The 24,973-nt window shown below is 48.3% G+C and overlaps 1 protein-coding gene and 1 long non-coding RNA gene across 2 annotated transcripts in view; one reads left to right on the plus strand and one right to left on the minus strand.

Moving 5' to 3' along the window:
• Pkd1l2 (polycystic kidney disease 1 like 2) overlaps window positions 1-24,973 on the minus strand; it is an 86,771-nt gene that overhangs the window by 5,327 nt on the left and 56,471 nt on the right. The window contains exons 31-39 of the mRNA NM_029686.4: window positions 22,858-23,086; window positions 20,813-21,017; window positions 20,035-20,128; window positions 18,400-18,537; window positions 15,813-15,998; window positions 13,858-14,185; window positions 12,859-12,992; window positions 10,493-10,620; window positions 8,565-8,725 (exon numbers count right to left, since the gene is read on the minus strand). Coding sequence (NP_083962.4) covers window positions 8,565-8,725; window positions 10,493-10,620; window positions 12,859-12,992; window positions 13,858-14,185; window positions 15,813-15,998; window positions 18,400-18,537; window positions 20,035-20,128; window positions 20,813-21,017; window positions 22,858-23,086 — 1,603 coding nt within the window. The remainder of the gene's footprint in view (window positions 1-8,564; window positions 8,726-10,492; window positions 10,621-12,858; window positions 12,993-13,857; window positions 14,186-15,812; window positions 15,999-18,399; window positions 18,538-20,034; window positions 20,129-20,812; window positions 21,018-22,857; window positions 23,087-24,973) is intronic.
• Window positions 18,073-20,836, plus strand: Gm31519. The gene is made up of 3 exons (XR_879233.3): window positions 18,073-18,231; window positions 20,097-20,212; window positions 20,472-20,836. It is a non-coding gene; the product is annotated as a predicted gene, 31519 (long non-coding RNA).

A 24,973-nucleotide genomic window follows, 5' to 3' on the forward strand; every position in this document is an offset into this window, starting at 1 on the left:
GTGGTCTTGATCATTGGCTGCAGAGCTATAGAAGGATGGTGAAAGATGACTATGGCTGGGTGGTAATGGCGCATGCCTTTAATCCTAACACTTGGGAGGCAGAAACAGGCGGATTTCTGAGTTCGAGGCCAGCCTGGTCCACAGAGTGAGTTCCAGGAAAGCCAGCGCTATACAGAGAAACCCTGTCTCAAAAAAAAAAAAAAAGAAAGAAAGAAAGAAAAAGAAAAAAAAAAGATGACTATGTTAGGGGTGGGGGTTGGGAGGATGGAGAGAAGAGTCTTTTTGGAGCCTTTACTTCCCTGCTTTGGGTCACTTATTTGAGTGTCCATCCCCAGCTGCCCTCATATGGAAGAAGCACGGGGTGTCCCTCTGTTTGTTGTGCTAAGTGAGAATCCAATTTGCTTTGTGCCATTACACTTCAAGATAAAGCAGATCCTGCTGTCCCTGTCTCACAGATGACAGAGAGTTGGCACAAGGTCACTCAGCTAGAGATGGACGTGACAACTTCTGAGGGGAGGGGTGAGCTGGAACGCAGGTGCGTCTGACCTCAAAGCCCTCCAGTCTAAATCTGTGCCATCATATTCAAAATTCTGTCTGAATACTAGGGTGGAATTATGTCATGAGCAAATCTGGGAGGCAGTGTGAACCACAGGCCCAGCTAGCTCTCTTCCTTCCAGAATCCTGCTGGGAGCCGGGCTGAGAAGCACTGGGTTCCAGAGACCATGAAACAAATCCCTTGGGCTTAAAAGATAGTTTATTAATGGGTGTGAGAGATGGCTCTGAGGTTAAGAACACTAGCTGTTCTTCCACAGGTCTCAGGTTCAATTCCCAATACCCAGAAAATATAACTTCACAAAAATATAACTTCAGTTCCAAAGAATCCAACACTGGCTTCTGGCCTCCTTGGGTACTACCAGGCACACATGTGATCCACAGACATACATTTAGGCAAAATACCCATTGTGATGCTTTGAATATGCTTGGCCCAGGGGGTGGCACTATTAGGAGGTGTGGCCTTGTTGGAGGAAGTGTGCCACTGTGGGCATGAGCTTTAAGACTCTCATCCTAGCTCCCTGGAATCCAGTCTTCTCCTGTCTCTGGAACAAGATGTAGAACCCTCAGCTCCTTCAGCACCATGCCTGCCTGGATGCTGCCATGTTCCCACCTTGATGATAATGGACTGAACCTCTGGACCTGTAAGCCAGCCCCAATTACATGTTGTCCTTATAAGAGTTGCCTTGGCCTTGGTGTCTGTTCACAGCAGTAAAACCCTAAGACACCCAGACAAATAAAAATATTTTTAAAAATAAATAAAAGTATCTTATTAAAATTCAGAACTTGGGCTAGGAGGTTGTCTCAGTAGTAGAGCATGTACTTAGCATACAGCAAGACCCTGGGTTTGATCCTGAGCAAAAGGAAGGGAAAAAGAGAAAGACCTGGGTGGGGGGTTAGAGGGAGCGAGGATGGATAAATTGGGCCTTCACTGTAGAAAGACAGTGTATCTATTTAAAAAGGTCTAATAAGTTCTGAAGAAGATAAAAAAAAAAAAAACACCAAGGTGTTATTAGACGCGTTCTCACGCCCGGCCAGGAAGAACACCACAGACCAGAATCTTCTGCGGCAAAACTTTATTGCTTACATCTTCAGGAGCCAGAGTGCAAGAAGCAAGAGAGAGCGAGAAAACGAAACCCCGTCCCTATTAAAGAGAATTTTCCTTCGCCTAGGACGTGTCACTCCCTGATTGGCTGCAGCCCATCGGCCGAGTTGACGTCACGAGGAAGGCAGAGCACATGGAGTGAAGAACCACCCTCGGCACATGCGCAGATTATTTGTTTACCACTTAGAACACAGCTGTCAGCGCCATCTTGTAACGGCGAATGTGGGCGCGGCTCCCAACATCTCCCCCTTTCCTTTTAATAAGAGCAAATAGGCCACCCATATTAATGAGAGTGGAGATAGAGGTCAAATCCCCAGTGTGTAGGTAAAGGAGCCATGTACAGGATTAGCTCTTAGGCTCACAGGCTTTTACCCAGAGCAACCCTGACCTGCTCCCGTGTCGTTTTGCCTGGGGGAAGGGAACTAGGACACTGAACCTTCATGAAAGATGACATGTCTCCCTAGAATAGGCTCATATATGCCGCAGAGCCTTTCCATTGCAGTGCTTAGCCGTGCAACTCTCTCGGGCTGCTGAAGCACACTCACTCTATCCCGTGCAATGAGACTAGCCTCATGGGATATAAGAGCTGAGTGGCCAGCGACCTATTGCCTAAGCATAGATATATCAGGGGAAGCTCCATGTTCTAGTCCTGCAAGCGCCTGGGCAATAACCACCTTGTCTCTCCTAGTTTGGGCCTTAAGCTTACAGACCAATCAAAGAAGCAACACTAATCCACAGCAAAGTGTATCTCCAAATAATATTAATCCCACCCATTTTTTAAAGAAAGAAAATGCTGAGGAGATCCAATTGGGTAATCCTTTGGTCAGGGACAGGTCCAAGCGCGTGGAGTTGACCTGAAGTCTCAATTCCCGAAGGATCTGTTCAAATTCAGCCGTCCAATTCTGTAACATATACTGAGAAAGACTTTTTGACAAATTAGCTGCCCTAGTAAATTTCTCATACTGAATGGAAGTAACACACAATCCCGGAAACTTTTGTTCACATCTCAGCTGAGTTATTTGTCATAATACATCTAGTTGTATCTGGACAAGATCTATGAGTTGATTAACCAGCATGAGACCTCTCTGTATCTTGACATTAGCTGAGGCCTGTTCATCTATGACTGTAGTCACTGAGGCTGACAAAGTGTTAATGGTGTCAGTCGTCTGGACCTGTCCAGACAGAGCCAATTAATATCTCCCAACAGCTTTTGAAAATCATTTAAGGTATGGAGGTGATCTCTTCTTATCTCTACCTTTTGGGGCACAATCTTATCTGGGGACACCACAGAGCCCAAGAATTGTCCTGTATCAGAAATTTGGACCTTTTCTGTGGCTATCTGTAAACCCCACTGACTTAAAGTTTTAAGTAGAAAAGGATATGCCTTTTGTAGCATGGTAAGGTCTTTATGGCACAGGAGGATGTCATCCATGTAAAGGAGCAAAATTAAAGAGGGGAATTGTTCCCTCACTGGCAAAAGAGCTTCTTGCACATAAAGTTGGCACATTGTAGGACTATTGGACATTCCCTGTGGTAAGACCTTCCATTGATACCTCTTATCAGGTTCCATGTGATTAATAGAGGGGATGGTAAAGGCAAATCTGGGCCTATCTCTTGGACACAAAGGTATAGAAAAGAAACAATCTTTAATATCTATAATAATTAAATTCCAGCCACGTGGTAAGGCGGAAAGTACAGGGAGACCCCTCTGTACTGGGCCAAATAAGTTCATTTGCTCATTAATGGCTCTGAGGTCATGGAGCAGTCTCCACTTTCCTGACTTTTTCTTAATTACAAAAATTGGAGTATTCCAAGGTGAGGTAGAGGGTTCAATATGGCCTAGTTTTAATTGTTCCTCTACCAGTTGAATCACAGCTTCTAGTTTTTCAGAGGATAGGTGCCATTGAGGAACCCACACTGGGTCCCCTGTTTTCCATGGTATGGGCCGTGCTGCCCCAATGGCCACTAAGGAAAAACCCAGACCCTGTCTGTCTTGGTTTCCATTAGGTGAGATGGGCTCTATCCTTCCCTGTTCTTGATGTCCTAACCCTTTTCCTTCTTTATAACCCATCTTTGCCATGATATTTTTTGCTTTAGCTGAATACCCTCCCGATGGGGCGTTTTCATTGGACAAAATAAGGCCCAAATGCTGCATAATATCCCTTCCCCAGAGGTTAACCGGGAGTGGGAGCACATAAGGTATGAATTTCCCTTGCTGCCCTTCAGAGGATTCCCACGTCAAGGCAATGGAGCTTATAGTGGGACATGATTGATATCCTAGGCCCTGTAATGAATGAGATGACTCTGTGGTGGGCCATGCTTTGGGCCACCAATGTGTAGAAATTATACTTTTATCTGCTCCGGTATCAAGGATGCCTTCAAACTCTTTTCCGTTGATCTTAAGGCGGAGCTTAGGTCTATCATTCAAAGATACAACCAAATAGGCAGAATCATTTCCTGAGGAGCCCATTTTCTTTATCTCAGGTCCTGCAAATTTCTCCCTGGTATTATCAGGGAGGAGCAGCAGCTGAGCTATCCTATCTCCTTTACTAATAGAAAAAACGCCTTTAGGGCTTGAGCACAGGACCTGTATTTCAGGGGAATGTTGACAATCCATAACTCCAGGGTGGACTACTAAGCCCTGCAAGGTGAGTGAACCCCGGCCGAGAATAAGGCCCATGGTTCCCAGGGGCAAGGATGGTATAGGCTCCACTGGCACCGGCTGAATACTCATTTGAGGCATTAATAGGAAGTCGGAGGCGGCACGCAGGTCCACCCTTGTGGGTCTTCCTGGGTCGCCTCTCTGACTGCTTCCTGGGTCCTGACAAACCGGTTCCCATATCTTTGAGGGCCCTGGGACCGAGGGCCCGATGACCCGTTTTTTGGCACATCAGTTGATTGACTATCAGGTGGGGGAAGGACTCTGCCCTTTATATCCCTCACAGAGCGACACTGGTCAGCTCTATGATAACCCTTGCCACACTTAGAGCAAAGAGTGAGAGTCCCTCCCTGTTTATCTGGAGCTCTGCAATCTTTCTTAAAATGCCCAGGCTTTCCGCAATTAAAACATGTCCTCTGATCATTTCTGCCCATGGAGCGGTTCTGAGATTGAAGGATGGCAGCCGCTAAACCTGCATTGCTGAGAGGTCCCCCAAGCTCTCGACAGACCCTGAGCCAGTCTTGTAAGCCTTTGTTCTTTCTTGGGGCTATGGCCGCTCGGCACTCCTTTGTGGCTTGCTCATAGATTAGCTGTTCTATCAGAGGCGCAGCTTGCTCTGACTCTCCAAAAATACGCTCTGCTGCCTCTGTCATTCTGGCCACAAAATCTGAGAAGGATTCCTGAGGTCCCTGGATTATCTTTGTTAACTGACCAGTGGTTTCACCTGCTCGAGAGAGCGCCTTCCAGGCCCTAATAGCCGTGGAAGAAATCTGGGCATAAGCTCCCCAATGGTAGTTTGTCTGATCAGCAGAATAAGCTCCCTGACCCGTTAACAAGTCAAAAGTCCAATCTCTCTGCTCTGGAGTCAAAGCAGCTGCGTTTGCTCGGGCCTGCGCTTGTGCAGCTTCGTGCCAAAGCGCTCTCCATTCCATATATTTGCCCATACTAGGGAGAGCGGCTTTTACAACCGTTTGCCAGTCGGCAGGAGTTAGTGCCATGCCGGCGAGCCTGTCTAACTGCACCAAGGTAAAATTAGCATTGGTTCCGTATTTACGGACCGACTCGGCAATTTCTTTAATTTGTAAGTATTCTACCGGAGCGTGGACACGCCCACCCTCGGCTCCTTCAAAGACTGGAAATGCCTGTTGTATTTTCCTTTGTTCCTCTCTGGGAATGAATGAGTCTGCGCACTGCCTCTCTGCGCACTGCCTCTCTGCGCATTGCTGACGCACTACGCAGGGCGGGGACTCCGCATAGGGCGGACCTTGAAGCCGACTGCCCTGAGGCCAATCAGCAAACTGGCCTTCGCCAGCCGCTTTTGGCTTCCTTAACTGATTAGCTAGCACTTTACCTGGCTGGTACCCTTTTTTCTCATAATGAGCTGCTTCTTCCTCCCAGTCTGTTTCTTCAGAGGAGAATTCTTCATCTGCTTCAGAGCTACTAAGAGCTGGCTCCCCGAGCCCATCCAGCGATGAGCACAGGCTCCTTTTCCTAGAGACCTCCGCTAATTGATCTTTCTTCTTTTCCCTTTTTCCTCTTTTTCTTCTAATCTCTCTCCAGGTATTCCTACCTAACCTTAACTTTTCCTCGGGTTCAAGACCCTTGGAAAGGCCTGTATACTTATTTTGTGTACCATATTTTCTCTTTGCTCCTACTCTCTCTCCCCGCTTTACTTCTGATAGCTTGTCCTGAATTTCATCCAGAATCCGCCCTGCCTTAACCACTTGATAACATGTGAAAAGGAACAAAAGGGCTTCTAACACTAGAAAAAATTCAAGGCCAAATATACCTTGCAAAGCCATTTTCCACTTTACTTCTGATAGACTGTCTTGAATTTCCTTAGAAAGTTCAAGATCAGACTTACCTCGTAAAGCTGTACTCACTGGTACTCTCGTTCCCCAGCTGAAAAGTTCTGAATTCATACAGTTGAATCCTTCTTAACAGTCTGCTTTACGGGAACCTTTATTACCGCGACCCGCAGTTCTGGTTCTGGAATGAGGGATCTTCCTTGCGCCAGTCCCGAGTTTTTTCTCGTCCCGGAATTCGGCACCAATTGTTATTAGACGCGTTCTCACGCCCGGCCAGGAAGAACACCACAGACCAGAATCTTCTGCGGCAAAACTTTATTGCTTACATCTTCAGGAGCCAGAGTGCAAGAAGCAAGAGAGAGCGAGAAAACGAAACCCCGTCCCTATTAAAGAGAATTTTCCTTCGCCTAGGACGTGTCACTCCCTGATTGGCTGCAGCCCATCGGCCGAGTTGACGTCACGAGGAAGGCAGAGCACATGGAGTGAAGAACCACCCTCGGCACATGCGCAGATTATTTGTTTACCACTTAGAACACAGCTGTCAGCGCCATCTTGTAACGGCGAATGTGGGCGCGGCTCCCAACACCAAGGTTCAGTTAACATGACTGACAGACCTGTAACCCTAGCTATTTCAGGGGCCAAGGCAGGAAGTTCAGAAGTTCAAGACCTGCATGGGCTGCAGAGCAAGTTCAAAGGCAGCCTGGGCGACCCAGTGATACCCTGACCCAGAGGTTTTTTTTCTTTCTTTAAGTAAAACTAAGATTGGGGTGGGGGTATGGTTTCCTGTAAACTAAGATTGGGGTCGGGTGTGGTTCCCTGTAAATTGCTCACCTGGCATGGGTTCAAGCCCTCGAACTGAAAAACAGAACCTAAGATCCCTTGGTGCATAAATTAATAAAGTCATCAAATCCAGCTAAGGATTTCAAACTAATCTTCAAACTGAAAGCTTAGCTGCTCTTAGGCCTACTGGGCTCAGAAGCAGGGCAATTACTTAGGATGAGTGAAGCTCGGGGCTTAAGGGTTTGGACAGCAGCAGCAGCAACACACACACACAGAGACATACACACACACACACATACACACACACACACACACACACACACACACACACACACACTTACTGGTTTTCTAAGGGACCTGGGCTTGGTTCCCAGCACCTACCTTGTTCAGTCCATAACTCTCTCTGTGAAGGAGCTGGTGCTCTGTTCTGGCTTCTGCACCCAGACACACTCAGCAGGCACTCACACAGACACAATGCGTAAATAAAAGTCTTTTAAAAAGTAAACAAAAATGAACTCAGACGCTACTTAGGTTTCTACAAACATGCAGATTTCTTTTTATGTTTTCTGACATCCGCTGTATAAAGGGAACTCTCTAAAGTTGGTCCAAGACCCAAGAAAATATCAAGCTAGTTTGTGTGGGTGTCGAGATAGAAGGATAAGGTGCCAGGAGGAAGGAATGAGTGCGTTGAGACACTGTGGTCCATGATCTCATGGGCAACCTGTTGCAAACTCTCCTCCAAGAACCCAGTCTTTGTGCCCCCACACAGTCATCTCTTTCTGAAAAGGGTCAGAGTCCGAACTTGGGGATCCATGGGCCAGAAGGTCTCTGTCTCAGTGACTCAACAGCACCATTGTAGCAGAAAAGCAGCCACAGGCAGCATGTGATCAAACAGGTGTGCCCCACTTGTAATAAAACTTTATTTGTAGTGGGGCATGGAAGCACACATCTGCAGTCCCAGCACTAGGGGGAGGAAGCAGGGGGACCAGAATCTCAGGGCCACCTGCATGAGCAGATGCTCCGGGCCACTGAATCGTCTTCCAACCCTCTCTACCTGGAAGTGGAACAAAAGAGGTGTGTGTGTGTGTGTGTGTGTGTGTGTGTGTGTGAGAGAGAGAGAGAGAGAGAGAGAGAGAGAGAGAGAGAGAGAGAGAGAGAATATGATCAGAGCATATTAGGTGCATGTATGAAAATGCCACAAAGAGGGCTGGAGAGATGGCTCAGTGGTTAAGAGCACTGACGGCTCTTCCGGAGGTCCTGAGTTCAATTCCCAGCAACCACATGGTGGCTCACAACCATCTGTAATGGGATCCGATGCCTTCTTTTGGTGTGTCTGATGACAGCTACAGCACACTCATATAGATTAAATAAATAAATAAATAAATAAATAAATAAATAAGAACATGCCACAATGAAAGCCACTGTAATATATTTATAGCACACATTTGTACTTTTGTAGCAATTAATAAACGCTAATTTAAAAACAAAACAAAAAAAAAAAAACCAAAACCACAAGAATCCTCTCCAGTTTCGTAAATCTCAGTCAGGCTGTAATGGCAGCTGCAGTTATATCCGGGAGGATGCCCTGAAAGCCTCCTTGTGACAGGGGTAGAAGGAGAGGCAGGGGAGGGCTAGAGAAAGAAGAGAAGTCACTACATACTCGTCCCTGTGCTCCCGGTAGCGCTGGAGGTCGCGATCTGCCAGGATAGTTCTCTTTACAAACACCACGAGGGCACTCCAGCTGGCCAGGATGATGGCCACTTCCAGAAGATTCCACTTGCTGCAAAAGTAACCCCACTTCTGCTTCCTCATGAGCTTGCCCTGGAAAAGGGTCCAGAGATTGTGCTTACAGCTGTGGCAATGTCTGCCCCTTCCTGCCTAAGGCCTCCAGAGGATGTTACCCTGGCCCCACCCCACATACATAGACTCCCTGGAGATCTCTCCTCAACCTGCTTCTGGTAATTCAGGCTCTCCCAGAGGTCCTGAGTTCAATTCCCAACAACTACATGGTGGCTCACAACCTTCTGTAATGGGAGCTGATGCCCTCTTCTGGGGTGTGTGAAGATTGTGACAGTGTACTCATATACATAAAATAAAAAAATCTTGAGACAGAGAGAGGGGGCGGGGAGAGAACGGGGATTGAGGCCTGGGGTCTTAAGCTTTCTAGGCACGTGGTCTGGCACCGAGTTATAGCCTCAGCCATCTTTTACTTTTTAATACTGAAATAGGCTCTTGATAAGGTGCCCAGCTAAGAGCACTGAACGTGCTCTGTAGCCGAGCCTGCCCTGGCACTAACAATCCCCCTGCCTCTGCTTCCTAAGGTCTGGGATTACAGGTATGTGCCGTAACTAGTTGGGTACTCTGCTGTAAGGGGTTGCCTCATGGGAGATTAGGGTGAAGGTCAGATGACAGACTCTGGCTTCAAATTCTGGATTTGGGGCCTGAGAGTATAGCTCACTGATAAAACACTTGTCTAGCAAGCAGGTAGCCATAGTAAGTAAGGAAACCTTGGTAAATAAGGTGTATGGGCTTTTGTGTCTTCCTCTGAAAGCCTGAGCCAAGATGACCTTTGTTTTGTTAAGAAAGCACATAGTATCCTTAGCACAGTACCTGCTTCGTAGGCAAACATCAAAAGTTCCATCCAAAAAAAAGTTCCATCCTGATTTTCTTTACTCATGGTTGGTGCATGCATGCATACATGTGTGCTTGTGTGTATGTGTGTGTGTGTGTGTGTGTGTGTGTGTGTGTGTGTGTGTGATGTGTCAGATGACAACTTATGGAAGTGGGTTCTCTTCTACCATGTGAAACTCAGATCACCAGGCTCAGTAGCAAGTGTCCTTACCCACTGAGCCATCTCACCAGCCTGTCCTGACGTTAAAGTTGTTAGGTTAGGCCAGGCACCGTGGCTCACACCTGGAATCCCAGAACTTAGGAGGCCAAGACAAGAAGATTGTAGCTTATAAGATACATAGTACATTCCAAATTACCTCAAGTTACAAAGTGAGACCCTGCCTCCCAAACAGAATGAATGAATGGGAAAAAAAAAAAAAAGGCAGTGGTAGGTAACCAGGATGCCCATTTAGATATCCCCTGTACATTTGAGGGGAAGGAGAACTCCCCATCCGCTTCAGGTAAGGTTGTGACATCTTTAAACTCTCATAGCTCAGCATAGTAGTGAAGGTGGTTAAGGGTACTAGGCCCACAGGTGAGGACAGAAGATGCTAAGGAGAAGAACCCCACATGCCAAGTTTAGAGAGCCCCAGCCTTAGTGGCAGTCACCTCCACTTCCCATCATCCCTTCACCTCAGACTTTGGAATGTTTCAAGTCAGAAGCCACAGGACCAATGCAGACCTGCCTACCCCTAGCAAGGACCAAGCCTGGGGTGTCAGTTCCTTGGAAATATCTACCCTAGTCCTTCTTGCCATAGTCAGGAGCAAGAGATCTACCAGGCAAGCACCCGGAACAAAAACAAACAGAAAACAGACAAAAAACCCTTTTGCTCCTGCGTCAGACCCCCACCTCTGGAGGTGGGAAGGCAAAGGGATGAGCCCCCTTATCTCTGCCCCCCCCAGCCCTTACCCCCTCACCTGCACCACCATATAGTAGAAGAGAAAGAGAAAGTAAGTGAGCTCTGCCGCCACCACGAAGGGATGCCAGCCATCCGTGAAGGGGTACAGGCGCAGGCTCTGCAGGGTCACGTGTGAGAAGAAGGTACCTGGGGAGAAAGGTGCCTCCTGTCACCTGTCTACTGGAGTCCCATCTTCTGACCAGACTCAGGCCACGTAACTGCAGCCCTCTCAAGGTTGGCAAGGGGAAGACATGTCCTTAGGACGAGGAGATACAAGGGACAAAGTTGGACATGAACAGGAGGCCAAAGACAGCGGACAATCCTTAAGGGAGCTGCCCCAGAAGGCCCACGAGACCTTCCACCTCTGAGATAGATGTGTGTGCACAGCGCCTCACAAAGCCCATCCACCCAGCATCTTCTACGAGCCTCCCTACACTGCCCATTGATGCCATCATCCTCACGGAGTTTCCCTGAAGATCATCAAGTGGTCCATACTGCAAGCCAACCTTCCTGTGAGTTATCTGCCATCCCTGATAAATCTTTCTTTTTTTAGTTTGAGACATGATCTCACCATACCCCTAGTTGACCTGGAAGTCCCCGTGTAGACGAAGCTGGCCTTGAACTCACAGACATCTGCCTGCCTCTGCCAAATGCTGGGACTAAAGGCATGAGCCACCTTGCCTCAGCCTGTGTCTTTTCCACACGTTCTTTTCAGTTTAGTTTTGGTTTTATTCTTTTTCCATTAAAATTGAGTGAAAATCTTTTGTTGTTAATTTTGCTTTTTGAGACAGACTCATCTATCTCAAACTGTCCTTGAACTTTCTATGGACTCAAAGATGACCTTGGGGTTCTGACTCTTCACCTCTGCCTGGTACTGGAATCTCAGGCTTTTCCTATGTCCTGGCTTATGAGATAACATTTTAAGCCGATTTGACTCATAAGGCTGGTGTCTGAACATAAAGCCAGCCCTCACCTCAGTGTGCCAGGAAGACGGGCTGAAAAATGTGCTCTAGGCCAACAAGGGCCTTGTAGCAAAATCTCTCTCTCTCTCTCTCTCTCTCTCTCTCTCTCCTCTTTCACACACACACACACACACACACACACACACACACACACACACACACACACACAATGTGTGTGTTTAATCTAGTGGGGATAATCTGATAAAAATACACCATATGTATCATACTGTATGCATGTATGAAATTTTAAAAGAATTAAAATATATGTTTTTAAATTTTAGGCTGTGTGTGGTAGCTCCCCAATAATAGTCTCAGTAATCAGGAACTAGAGAGCATGATAAGTTTGAAGCCCATCTGGGCTACCTGGGACTCCGTCTCAAAATAGGCAAACAAATAAAATAGCAATTGAATACTTATTAAATGTTCAGTGTTTAACAGAGAGAAAGTTGAGTTCTGGGCAAATTGAATGTTAGCTGAGAAGGTTTTAGGTTGATTTTTGGTTTTGGTAGCTTGTAATGAACATTTTAAAAAGATGGCAGATGGGGAAAAGAATAAGCAGAAAGTATAAAACCCCATCACAGCAGTTAGGGTGAGCATCGGGTTTGAAGCTCTGACCTCAGTTGTGTGATTGCTGGTTGGACAGAGACGCTCAGTGAGGTTCCCACTGTGGGATTAAGAGATGGATAAGCAGCCAGGCATGGTGGCACACGCCTTTAATCCCAGCACTCGGGAGGCAGAGGCAGGCGGATTTCTAAGTTCAAGGCCAGCCTGGTCTACAGAGTGAGTTCCAGGACAGCCAGGGCTACACAGGGAAACCCTGTCTCGAAAGAAAAAAAAAAAAAAAAAAAAAGAGAGATGGATAAGTTACCCTCTCGCTCCCCTGGTTTCCCTTAAGATAATGAAAGAAAGAGCTGGTTGTGGTGGTGCATGCCAGTAGGATTTGCTGAAGGAGACAGAGGCAGGAAGATCACGAGGTCAAGGCCAGCCTGGGCTACACATTTTGCCAGGCAGTGGTGGTACATGCCTTTAATCCCAGCACTTGGGAGGCAGAGGCAGGCAGATTTCTGAGTTCGAGGCCAGCCTGGTCTACAGAGTGAGTTCCAGGACAGCCAGGGCTACACAGAGAAACCCTGTCTCGAAAAACCAAAAGCAAAAGGGGGTGCGTGCGGGAGGGAGAGAGGGAAGGAGGAGGGGGAGGGGATGAGAAAGAGAGAGAGACCAGGCTGGAGTAAGAAAGGAGAAAGGATAGTCAGCTGGGGTACCACTGATGTCTTGCTGTCGGGGACCCAGAGATTCATGACCCATTGTGAGGTGAGCCCAGACCCCCCACCACAACTTCCTGGACCCCAGTCCCTGAGGCAGCAGGACCCAGCAATGTGGGTGGGGATCCAGGGTGAGGGTTTCCAGGAGAGGTGGCTCTTACCTAGGCCACTAGTCTCCAGTGTGAGTGTGACAGTGCAGAACAGATTGACATTAGCGTTGTAGACAGTGAACTCCACAAACACTGCTCTGGTCAGGGCATCCAGCCAGCTGTTGTCAAAGAGGTACTGGAGAATCCTGCGGAGGGAGGAAGGGAGTTCTTGGGCACCTTCGTTCTCGGGAGGTCCCCTGCCCGTGAACCTCTGGATGAGCTAGGGCTTACTGTCAAAACTTTCTCCTCTGCTCTGATCCCGGGCTAAGTGACTAGCTTTCGGGGGACAGCCACCACTTGCCAGCCACCAGGAGTGTTAGCTTGTATGGTCTCCTGAACATTAGAACAGAGATTCTCAAGGAGGGGCCCCCAGCCAACATTTGTAGCATGTTGTGAATACAGGCTCCCAGGCTCTGTCAGCTACATCAGAAAAGCTGGGTGTGCTTGGCTGTGCCCCATCCAGGGAAGTAGAATGCTTCTTTTAAGTCAGAGAGCCATAGTGTTCTAGAGGAACCTCACAAGGCATGGGGACTCAGGCAGTAGCTGCAACTGTGGGGGCTCCTCTGGATGGCACCTTACATGGGGCCAGGTCCTGGAGAACTCAGCCTGGCATAATAAAAAGAGTAACGTGCCCTGGGGCGGCAGAGGGAGGTGAGTTCAAATCCCAACTGCCTCTTGGCTAAGAGACTAACTTCTTCAGACGTTGGTCTCCTCGTTCACAATGGCAGTAGCATCAGTCTCCCCAGACTGAGAAAATGAAATTACATGCATGTACATACATGCATGCTTAGTAGTAATAGCTGCAGAGGGCCTTGCCTCCCAGGTCTGGGGGTGTGCGTGGGATACCTAGGGTCTGGAATACTTCCTGAATGATTCTTGCTCACCCTTTCCCTCCCAGAGTGGACCGAATGAACTCCTCCTGGCCTTATTTTGGAGGCTGTGTTCTCCAGCCCACCAGGCACTTTTAACAAATGGCATCACTGAGAAGGAAAAGAACCAAGTGTCTCTTACCTTGAGGCGCTTTGGTGATCAGTCCCCAAGGGGACCACATAGCCTCCTCCCCCGTACAGGGTAAGTTTGCCCCACATGGGATAACCGCGGCGTTGGCTCTGGCTCTGGTACCGCCACGCCTGAGGGAAGCCATTGCTGTTATTGTAGGCAGAGGCATTCCAGCCTTCTCCATAGTCTACCAGGTCTTCAATACCCAGGGAGTATGGCCCATGGCATCCATCCAGAGAATCCTGTAATTGCTGGGCAACAGCGCAAGAGCTTTCCCGGACCCTCACTTGGCGAATGTGGGCACTGCCAACCAACTTAGAGTTCCCGTCAGTGACAAAGCCTAAAGATGAGAACCGGGAGGACAAGTGTAGCATCTGAAACATTCTCACTCCTCCCAGGCTCCCCCGCCCAGATGTGTATCCCTTAGAGAGAGAGAAGGGTAGGATGCATTCTGTTAGAACATGGCCCTTCCCCTTTAAGCCCCTGGGCACTCTTGAGAAGGGATTAGGTCACACCTCCATGCAGCTCTCTCTGGGACAGATTCGAGCAGCACTCCTGTGCTGTGGGTTTATGGCTCCTGGTTTATGGTCCTAACCAGTACCCAGGCTCTTCCATGCTCCTTGTACGCTATTCTGAATGAAATCACATTACACAAAACTTCCCCACCCCCTAAAAGCATATAAAAGTCCGTGTTCTGGGGATTGTCCTTCAGATTTCTCGGAAGACTCACAGGACTGCCCCGGGGGTTCTCTCTGAAGGCACTTCTCTGGCCTCCTCCTCTCTCCACCGCTCCTCCCATGGTGCTCTTCATGCTCTCTCTCTCTCTCTCTCTCTCTCTCTCTCTCTCTCTCTCTCTCTCTCTCTCCCCCTAATCTCTCCTCACCACCACCACTACCACCCCGCCCCTGTGGGCTCTCCCTATAGCCCTGGCTGTCCTAGAACTCACAGAGATTCACCTGCCTCTGCCTCTGCCTCCCGCCTCCCATGTCCTGGGATTAAAGATGCAAGCCGCCTCCCCATCCCCCACCTCATTCTTATCCTTAATGAAGCCTTCTCAGGTTGTAAAAGGAAGTCTTCTTCCCTTGAAGGGCCCCTCGGAGCTTGGCTCTCCCATATGCTGTGCCATTTTCTGTCTAACATTCTCCCCCAGCCTTGGGGCCCATCATGGTCCTGAGGCCCTTTCTCCTAATAAACTGCATTGCTGAAGGGTGGTTATGTGTCAGCTTCCTTTCCTGGACCAACCACTGCCTCGTTATCATGAAAATATCTAATCCATTCATTACCCCACCATTTCTGCAACTTGAACACTGTATGTTCTACATTCATTCATTCTTTCTTTCTATACCCCAAATCTGTCAGCCTGAACGCCATCTGTGTCCTTCCCAACCCTTACTTTCTAACAGGTACCACATCCTAACAGTACTTCCTACCCCTTCTCCTGTGTCCCACATCTGTCCCCATCCTCTCTGTCTCTCTAGCATCCTGACTCCAGCCTCTGCCTACTTCTAGCGTGATGCTTCTTGCTCCACAGGTTTGTGCTGCTTCCTTGTGTAGAAAGCTCCCTGGTGCCTCTTCTCCATGAGGATAAACGTGATCGATAGAGCTCTCCCACAACCTCCCCTCCCTGTCCCTCTCTTCCACACAGCTCCACACCCGCCCTTCACTCAGGTACCCCACAGTACTCACACCCAACACCTTGCAGTTGCTTGGACTTTGCAGTTCCGTGGTATGCTGGCTTCGTCACCTCATGTCCTTTCTCCTGCCTGTACACTGTACTTGCCAAGACAGTTTAGGCTTCCTACCTCTCACGCAAGATGGTCATCAGTTCACACCAGTCTCCTGATAGCCCGCCAAAGCCTATGATCATGCAGCTCTTGTGGTTTTATGCTGTCAGTGACTTATAGCTGTTCCCACATGGTTACACGCACCAGGGGGCCTGCCACGCTGTCTCAGGGTTAGGGGACTACCTGGGTGATGGCCATATAGGTTCTTCACGAGTGTGGTGTTGGCCCATTCGAAGAACCCTCTGAAGCCCAGGACAGGCGAAAAGCCTTGACTGAAGCTGCGTTCCAGATGTCGGTGGAAGTGGTAAGCATTGGGGTCCCTTTGCCCGTAGGCCACCAGCAGCAGCATCCACAGGAAAGCTAGGTAGGCTGGAAAGGATGCACAGCCTGTCAGGCGGGTCCTTGACTCCCGCCAAGTTCAAGGAGGAAAGGGACCACAGGGGACTCAGAGTCCTGGAGGGCTCGCAGCCCAGCCTTTGTCTGAGGGAGGAACACAGACAAAGCCGTCTGCTTCTTCCTCTCCACAGGTGCCTCTTTGTGGTTTATTCCTCTTCATTCAGATGATAACTTTAAGGCCTGGGATTGAAGTGGGAGGACCAGCTAACGCTTATACAGCATTTAGAACAAGACCCAACCAGGGAGTCATGCTGTGTTTCTTTTAAGCAGGGTCTCACATCCCAGGCTGGCATTGAACTTGCTACACCGATGATACTAGCCATAAATTCCTGATCCTCCCAGCACTAGAATTATAGGCCCGAGCCCCGCCATGCTTGACCTTCTCTTCAAAACTATTTGTGTGCTATTCTTGTGAGTACCAGAGTGTGAACGTGCGTATGCCACAGCATGTGCATCGGTCAGAGGGTAGCATGCGGAACCCCATTCCCTACTTCCATGATGGGTTCTAGGGAGTGAAGCCAGATCAGCAAATTGAGCAGCAAATTGCCTGGCTTTCTAGGAATGAGCTGGGGATTGACTGCGGAGCCTGTGCTTGCTAAAGGAACACTCTCCCACTGAGCTAAACCCCAGAACCGGTTAGCTTCTTTTTCATTTTCAAGTGTGCTGTGTATGCATATACGTGTGGGTGACCAGAGGACAGTGTTGAGTTTCATGTTCTATAACTCTCCACCTTTCCCCTTGGGACAAAGTCTGGCACTGACCCCAGAGCGAGGCTGGCAACCATCATCCTTCATTAGCACCAGGGTTGAAAGTACACACAACCACATCTGTGCTGTTGTTGTTTTTACATGAGTGCTGGGAATCTAAACTAGGGCTTCATGCTTGCAAAGTGGACACTCTTACCTACTGAGCCCCTGCAGACCCCTATCCCTGTATTTAAGACAGAACTGTTAAAACCAGGCCCCTACCCTGTGGCACTGCTAATGAAAAGGTAAGCTCTGGAACTTTGGGAAGGTCAAGGGACACTTGCCCCACCAGAAGGGAGAAGCAAATAACATTCCTCTGACCACAGGAGGGGAATGGCCTACAGGTGGGGACACATTCCTCAGGACAGACATTGCCCACCTTCAGACAAGGGAAGTCCTTGCTACCTCATTCCCTAAAGAACAATCAGTTTAAAGAGTCACATTGTAGCCTGGCGTGGTGGCGCACGCCTTTGATCCCAGCACTCGGAGGCAGAGGCAAAGGCAGGTGGATTTCTGAGTTCGAGGCCAGCCTGGTCTACAAAGTGAGTTCCAGGACAGCCAGAGCTCCACAGAGAAACCCTATCTCGAAAAACCAAAAAAAAAAAAGAAAAAAGTCACATTGTTCTGCCAATCACATTGTGCCTAATGGCTGCTGCACTGAAAACTGTATAAAAAGCTCACTGAACAAACTGCTTGGTGCAGGACGACCCCAACATGTTGGACCAATAAAATTCCTCTTGCTTTTGCATCAACTCCGACTCCCCGTGGTTCACTGAGGAAGTCCCCGGTAAGCTAAGGCTTGACAGAGTCTTACACTGCCAATACAGTGATGGAGTAGACAAATATGATCCTGTGCTCATGGTGTCCACTGAAGGCAGGCAGGGTCTTGTTGTCTTTAGATCAGAAAGTCATACATAACAATCGAAGCAAGGTACAGATTCCTACTGAGCCTCCAGCCTTGGGCTGGAGATCTGCACCAGGAAGCACCACCACCCAGTCCCCTGCTGGGCCTGGATGGACACCAATAATGATAAAGCATAGGAAAATTGGGGGTGGGGGGCTCCCATTCTCCTCACAGTCTCCAGCAGAACCGAACCATCGACCCCTATTTCTTGGCTTCTTTCCTTTCTCTCGGGGTACTTCCCCTCCGACCCATCTGCCTGCGATCCCCTTGCTAGTGAACCCTAACCACCCACATCTGCTTTAGGGGAGTCAGGAAAACACTGAAAGCTCTGGGGGGGGGGGGGTTGTGGAGCAATGGGGAGGGGAGGGTCCTCTCTAAAGATGAGCTCTAAGAGTCAGAGAATGGGAAGAATTAGCCAGAAGGAAAGGTGGGGAGGAGGGCTGGGACATTCCAGGCAATGGAAAAGATAGGACAGAACAAAAGACACAGCAGAAGCATCGGATCTCAGGAGCCACAGAAACCATAACACGGAGACGGGAGACAGGAACCCAAGTGGGTAAGAGCCACAGTAGGGAACGCAAACTTCAAACCAAGAGCTTAAAAGACTTCAGGCAGAAAAGTCAGGACTAGTAGCCATCTGCAGAAACTGAGGCCTAGGGACAGCAAGGGGCTCATCAGAGGGCACTCAGTGTGTCTGGGACACCAGGCGCGGGAAGTTGCCCACCCAGGATCTCTCTGATGAGAGCAAATGCTTTCTGCTCCTTGAGGCGAGTGGTTTTCATCTTCTCGATGGCAGCCATGGGAGGAGGCTGGTAAGCACGCTCGCTGCTGTGCCTCCGTGATCGGAACAAGACACCGGGACCTGTGGACGGGAGGACAGGAAACAGTCCCCCACGTGACAGGGAAACCAGGTGTTGCCACCAGCCATTCTGATAGGTGTCTGATGGCCCATCTATTGGGTGTGTTATGTCTGCCTATGCTATCCCCAGCATTTGCTATCTCCCTCTCTGCTGGAACCCACACTTCTACTGAAAGAACCCTTCTGGGGATGAACTGTTTTAAATCTCAGTCACAGCGACGATAGTTATATAGTCCTCTGAATTTACTAGAAGCAATGAATTACATCCAACAGTGAGTGAATTTTATGTCGATTATGCTAAGGAATCCATCGCTGCCTGAAACAGAGCCAGCTCTTCCTTGAAGACTCGCCAAAAGAATGATGGGAGAGGAAAATCTGCTAAGCTGGGAAGCTGGCATCTCTTCAGGGAGAAATTACCCTTTCATTGAAAAAGGAGATTTTGGTTGTTGAGAAATGGGATTTTTTTTTTTGTATGTGCAAAGCCAAAACTCTACCCTGGAATGGAAGATTACAAGCCTGGGACTGGGCGAACCTTGGTGCTCATGAGCGGGGCTTGTAATCTCTGTGTGCTCATGAGTGAACTGGCTTCTGCTTTATCTTTGCTAATGCCAAGGTTACTTATTGATTCTGTTTTGTTTGCTCATCTGTCTGAGGAAAGCTCTTCTTTCCTTCCTTTGAGAGCTCCATTGGTAAGGGGGGGGTGAGGTGGGGGGTTGGGGAGGACTGACCAGGGGCCTCTTAGATCAGCGTTCCCATTAATCTTTGTTTACCAAAACCAGCAGGGACAGCCTGGACCCTTGGTTACAGACTGCAGACTTTGTGTCCCAGAAGTCGACTGTGTGGCCTCTCTCTGCAGCCTACCCATGCTGACTGAAGGCTTTCCTTTCCTTTGAAATTTCAGGCATCCACACCTTGGTAGCGAGCATACTATATAGAGCTGAGAATGTAGCTCTTTTGGTAGAGTGCCTGTGTTTTGTCCCCAGTACCACATAAACTGGCTTGGTGGCACGTGCCTGGAGGTGGCAATGGGTTGGGGACATCAGAATGCAAATTCATTTTCAGTTATATACCAAGTTCAAGGCCTGGATGTGTATGTAGGTCTGTCTCTAAAAAGAATATAGCCTGCCCTATCCCCAAGGACACACCCCTGGTTAAAAGGTTATGTTGGGTTATCAGGAAGAAAGAAAGGAAGGGAAGGAATAAGGCTCCTCGGCAGGAAGAAAGGAAGGGAGAGAGGGAGGGAGGGAGGGAGGGAAGAAGGAAGGAAGGAAGGAAGGGAGAGAGGGAGGGAGGGAGGGAGGGAGGGAGGGAGGGAGGGAGGGAGGAAGGGAGGGAGGGAGGGAGGGTATCTCTTGTTTGGCTACTCTGGAAAGGCTGATAAGTCCCTTGTAAAGATAATATCTGGAAGTGCCCAAGGCCCAGGACACCTCAGCAGACCTACTCAGCCTTGTCTGTCACTGGGTGGTTAAGCCCCTGTCTCCACATACCAGGCTCTATTACCTGGGCTAGACAGATGTCCTGGAAATAAGGGCAAGGTCTCTTCATCATCTTCTCTCTTCAAGACCAGCGCAAAGAAAGCAGCAAAGCCCAGCACCTGGAAATCACCTCGTGTGAGCCGAAGGCTACAGGGACCTCTCAAGGCCCAAGACCGAGGGATCAGCCATTCTCACAGAGGGAGGTCAGTATGGACAGAGGGCTACCACCAGTCACAAAGGCTGACAAGCCCTGAAACTTCCCAGAGCTTCCCACTTTGCTGCCCAGCTATCCATACACACATACCCACATGCATATATACATATGCATATATATATATATATATATATATGCATATATATATATATATGCATATATATATATATATATATATATATATATATATATATATATATATATCAGTGCATGCATGCTATGAAGAGGTGTTTGTGATCTTTTTGCAGGGAGCGCTGGGCCTGGACCAGGACCTTGTGCACGCTAGGCAAGCGCTCTGTTTCTGAGCTACATTCCCAGCTTTATGAGTTCTCACCTATACATTTTCCCACAATCCTAAGGATGATGATGATACAGAAGTGTTAGCTCTGGTACTGGGGGACAAGTCTTTTTGGGCTATTATGGTACTATCTGATATCCCTGCTCCGGGGTCAGAGCAGAGGTAGTAGCCCATGTGTTTGCCAAATGAACATTGAAAAAAATAATAGCTATGCTTGAGAAAGAACTGACCACAGGAGGGTAAAGGTGGATAGCAGGGGTGGGCAGACACTTTGAAGTGGGGTGTTCTGACCTTCAGCGGCTGGGTGATGAACACACTCTCCACAAAGGACACAGCCATGGAGATGAGCCACTTGAGGGAGCTGACTCTTCCATAGTGCAGGCCGTACAGCATCGTGAAGAAGGCCGCCACCCCGCTGGTGGTCGCCACCAGGAGCCAGCCGACTAGGACACACCACCAGGGCAGGCCACGAGGGGACTTGCTGACCCGAGACGTGCTATAAAAAAGGTTAGACCAACACAGGATGCCACCAGAAGACCCATCTGTTCTCATCCTCCAAATGGCCTTGTGCAAGCCACTTGACCTCTGATAATCTATTTCTCCTCTATAATTTGTACCTGCCTGAAAGAGCTGCTCTCTAGGGCTGGAGAGATGGCTTAGCGGTTAAGAGCACTAACTGCTCTTCCGAAGGTCCTGAATTCAAATCCCAGCAAACACAAGGTGGCTCACAATCACCTGTAATAAGATCTGATGCCCTCTTCTGGAGTATCTGAAGACAGCTACGGTGTATTTACATATAATAAATAAATAAATCTTAAAAAAAAAAGAGCTTCTCTCTAGGCTGCCATTTGTCCAGTGCTGACTAGGGGGCAGTCTCTACCAGCAAGCCTAGAAGGCTGGTTCTATGTCATTAAAACATCTTTTATTATAAAAGAGTCTCATCATACAAAAGGCATCAAGCCAGCAGCCCCACCCCAACCCCCCAGCACTTATCAGCAGCTTTCAACAACTCTCTTCATTGTGTCTGGCACACCCCATCTGTCTTACACCTCCCCTTTCCTTTTGGAGGGGGAATATTAAAAACACATTCCAGGCATAACACAAGATCATCCTAGATTATCTCAGAAGACCTCCCAAGAAGGGTCATTTTCTGAATAACTAATAACAACTTTTGTATTTGTTGGCTACCAAAAGCTGTGTGAGTGTGAGCTATGGAGAGACAGCCCTTAGGTCTCTAGCATCCTGGGTGAGTCTGTTACCACTGATCTATAACACACACACACACATACACACACATGGCTGCTCACCACTGTCTAACTCCCAATTCTCTGCAGGCACATAAGCTAGCAGCACAGCCTTGAGTGCAGGCAAAAACAAAAGAACAAGTGTCAACCAACTAAACAAACAAAACACTGGGTAGTTTTAAGTCAACTTGACATTGCTGGAGTTCTCAGAGGAGAGAGCCTCCATTCAGAACATGCCTCCCTAATATCAGGCTGTCGGCAAACCTGTAAGGCATTGTCTTAATCAGTCATGGATAGGGGAAGCAAGCCACAAGGTGCAAGCCAGTAAGCAGCATCCCCCACAGCCCCATGACTCCTGCATCAGCTCCTACCTCCAGGTTTCTGCCCTGCTTGAGTTCCTGCCCTGACTTCCTCCAGTGATGAACAGCAAAGTAGAAGCCACACACACCCTTTCCTCCCCGGTTTTTGAAGCAATAGCAACCGTAATTAAGACACGCAGCTTTGCTTTGAGCTGGCTGTGTAGCTCAAGCTGTTTTTGAACATGTGACCTCCCTGCTTCATCCTCCCTCGTATCTGGGATTATAAGACCATGCATCAGGCCTGGAACACTTAGTTCCATCATCAAATAACCTGTCTTCAAAGTTTACTGATTATAACAAAGAAATAAACAAAAACACTTGCGGAGAGACTCCCTAGCACACACAAGGATGAGGTTCAACCCCCAGCACTTCGACAAACAAAACATCAAATAAATGGAAGAAAACACTCTTTGGGTTTGAATTAGGAGATGTATATTTCAATCAGTGAAACCGAGGCACAGAGAGACAGGGACACTGCTCCTACATGGCAGACTGGACAACAACCGCCACAAATAAGTTCATGAACAGCAAAGCTCTGTGCAAAGGGTGAGTGTCTTCCAGCAAGTAACCCTGTCCCCTTAACCCCTGATGGCTTTGAGGGTACTCAAGGGAACCCCTAGTCCCTTCTGCTTGCATGGTCTGGGTGGACATCTTTCCAAGACTGGACAAGGTGACCCAGCCTGTATGTAGCCCCAGGCTGGAGAGGGCAGGAGCATTCAAGGAAGTGGATTACCTGGGATATGCCAGTGCCGGGGTACCAGGCTGTCCCCAGAGGTGACCCTTCAGGACGTGTAGCTGTCTGAGGGCCTGAGCGTGGCTGTGGTGATGCAGGAAGCCTTGGGGCCCCAGCAGCTGCAGCTCCCTCTCCACATGCTCCAGCTGAAGGTAGAGACACCGCCTGTAGACGCTGTCCTTCCAAAGGCCACGTACCGCCAGCTCAGGCTTGGGGTGCCACGTGTTCTCTGTGAGTCAAAGGGGAAAGTGACCAGGTGGTGACAAGGGACAAGGATCCAGCTTTTAGCTTTTCATCAGGGACAGTTTGAAAATGTGCTTACTTATAAAGAGGAGAGCACACTTTCCCGCAACCCTGCTTCGAACCCAGTGACTAACCATTCTGGCCATTTCCCTCTGGACTCTTAGTTTTTAAAAATGATATCTAGCCGGGCGTGGTGGTGCACGCCTTTAATCCCAGCACTCGGGAGACAGAGGCAGGTGGATTTCTGAGTTCGAGGCCAGCCTGGTCTACAAAGTGAGTTCCAGGACAGCCAGGGCTATACAGAGAAACCCTGTCTCAAAAAAACAAACAAACAAACAAACAAACAAACAAATAAATAAATAAAATAAAAATGATATCTATTAAAAAATGATATCTATTACCTATTATTTCTGTCTCGCTGTTGCTATATATATTTCAATGTCTGACTCTGCATGTGTCTGTGTGTGTGTGTGAGAGTGTGTCTATCTGTCTGTCTCTGACACTGTGTGTGTGTGTGTGTGTATCTGTATGTGTATCTGTGTGTGTGTATCTGTATGTGTATCTGTGTGTGTGTGTGTATCTGAGTGTGTACCTGTATGTGTGTGTGTATCTGTGTGTGTATATGTGTTCTTGAGTGGTGCCACAGTACTCGTGTAGACGTCAGAGGATAACTTTCAGGACTAAGTTCTCTCCTCCACCATGTGGGTCTTGGAGTTTGAACTCAGGTCTTCAGGCTTAGTAGTGAGCCTCTTTCCCCACTGAGCCATCTTGCTAGCTGTCCATCTAGACTCTTTAAAGCCAACCCTAGACATGGAACATCACACCTGCAAATCTCTCTAAGTGGTTAGGCTTGAGTTTAAGTCCAGTCTTGCAGAGTGCCCAAGATAGGGTAAGTCCTTGTCTTCTGTTTTTACATTAAAAAAAAATTTATGTGTACTGATGTTTACCCACATGTCTGTGTGACTCGATCTGTCTGTGTGCAGGTGTCAGACCCCAATGAACCAGAGTTACAAACAGTTGCAAGCTGCCTTGTGGGTGCTGGGAATTGAACCTGGGTCTTCTGGAAGAATAGCCACTGTTCTTAACCACCGAGCCATCTCTCCAACCCCGTTTTCACATTCTAAAAACAATTATTTTATTACTTTTTGTCACATGTATGGGTGCATGTTTGCCACATGTGTTTGAGTGCTACAGAGGCCAGAAGAGGGCATTGGATCCCTTGGAACTAGAGTTACAGGCAGTGTGACATGGCTGCTGGGGACAGGATTTGGGTCTTCTGCAGGAACAGCAGGCCCTTCTAACACCGAGCCACCTTGCTAGCCCTCTTCTCACTTTTTCTTCTTGTTTGAAAATATGAAACCTTCCAAGCTAGCCTGGTGTGTGGAGCTGGCAAACCTGCAATAACAAGTTCAGGGCCAGCCTGGTCTATGTAGTGTGAGACCCGTCTCATAAACAAAAGCCATTTCAGATAACCAGAAGGGAAGGCAAAAAGCTGGAGAAGTACATGGCCTCTGCACATGGGTTTACTGTTTGAAATGCTCAGGCTGGCCTGGAACTCAGCACCCTACAGCATCAGCCTCTTGAGTTCTGGGATTACAGGCTTGTACCATGTCGGTCTACTTGGCAGCAAACCTTAAAGCTCACACCATTTCATTAAGTACATTAGTGCGTTTCTGCCAGAGATGAAGGCATCAAAAAGCTGCACCCTTAACTTCTAAATAAAAATATATAAAGAAAAAAGCGGCAATAGCATTATGAATGTTTAAGGTTCTTTTTTTTATTTTTATTTTTTGGTTTTTCGAGACAGGATTTCTCTGTGTAGCCGTGGCTGTCCTGGAACTCACTCTGTAGGCCAGGCTGGCCTTGAACTCAG

The sequence above is a fragment of the Mus musculus genome, chromosome 8 (genome assembly GCF_000001635.26).
Source record: "Mus musculus strain C57BL/6J chromosome 8, GRCm38.p6 C57BL/6J".
Taxonomy (NCBI): Eukaryota; Metazoa; Chordata; class Mammalia; order Rodentia; family Muridae; genus Mus; species Mus musculus.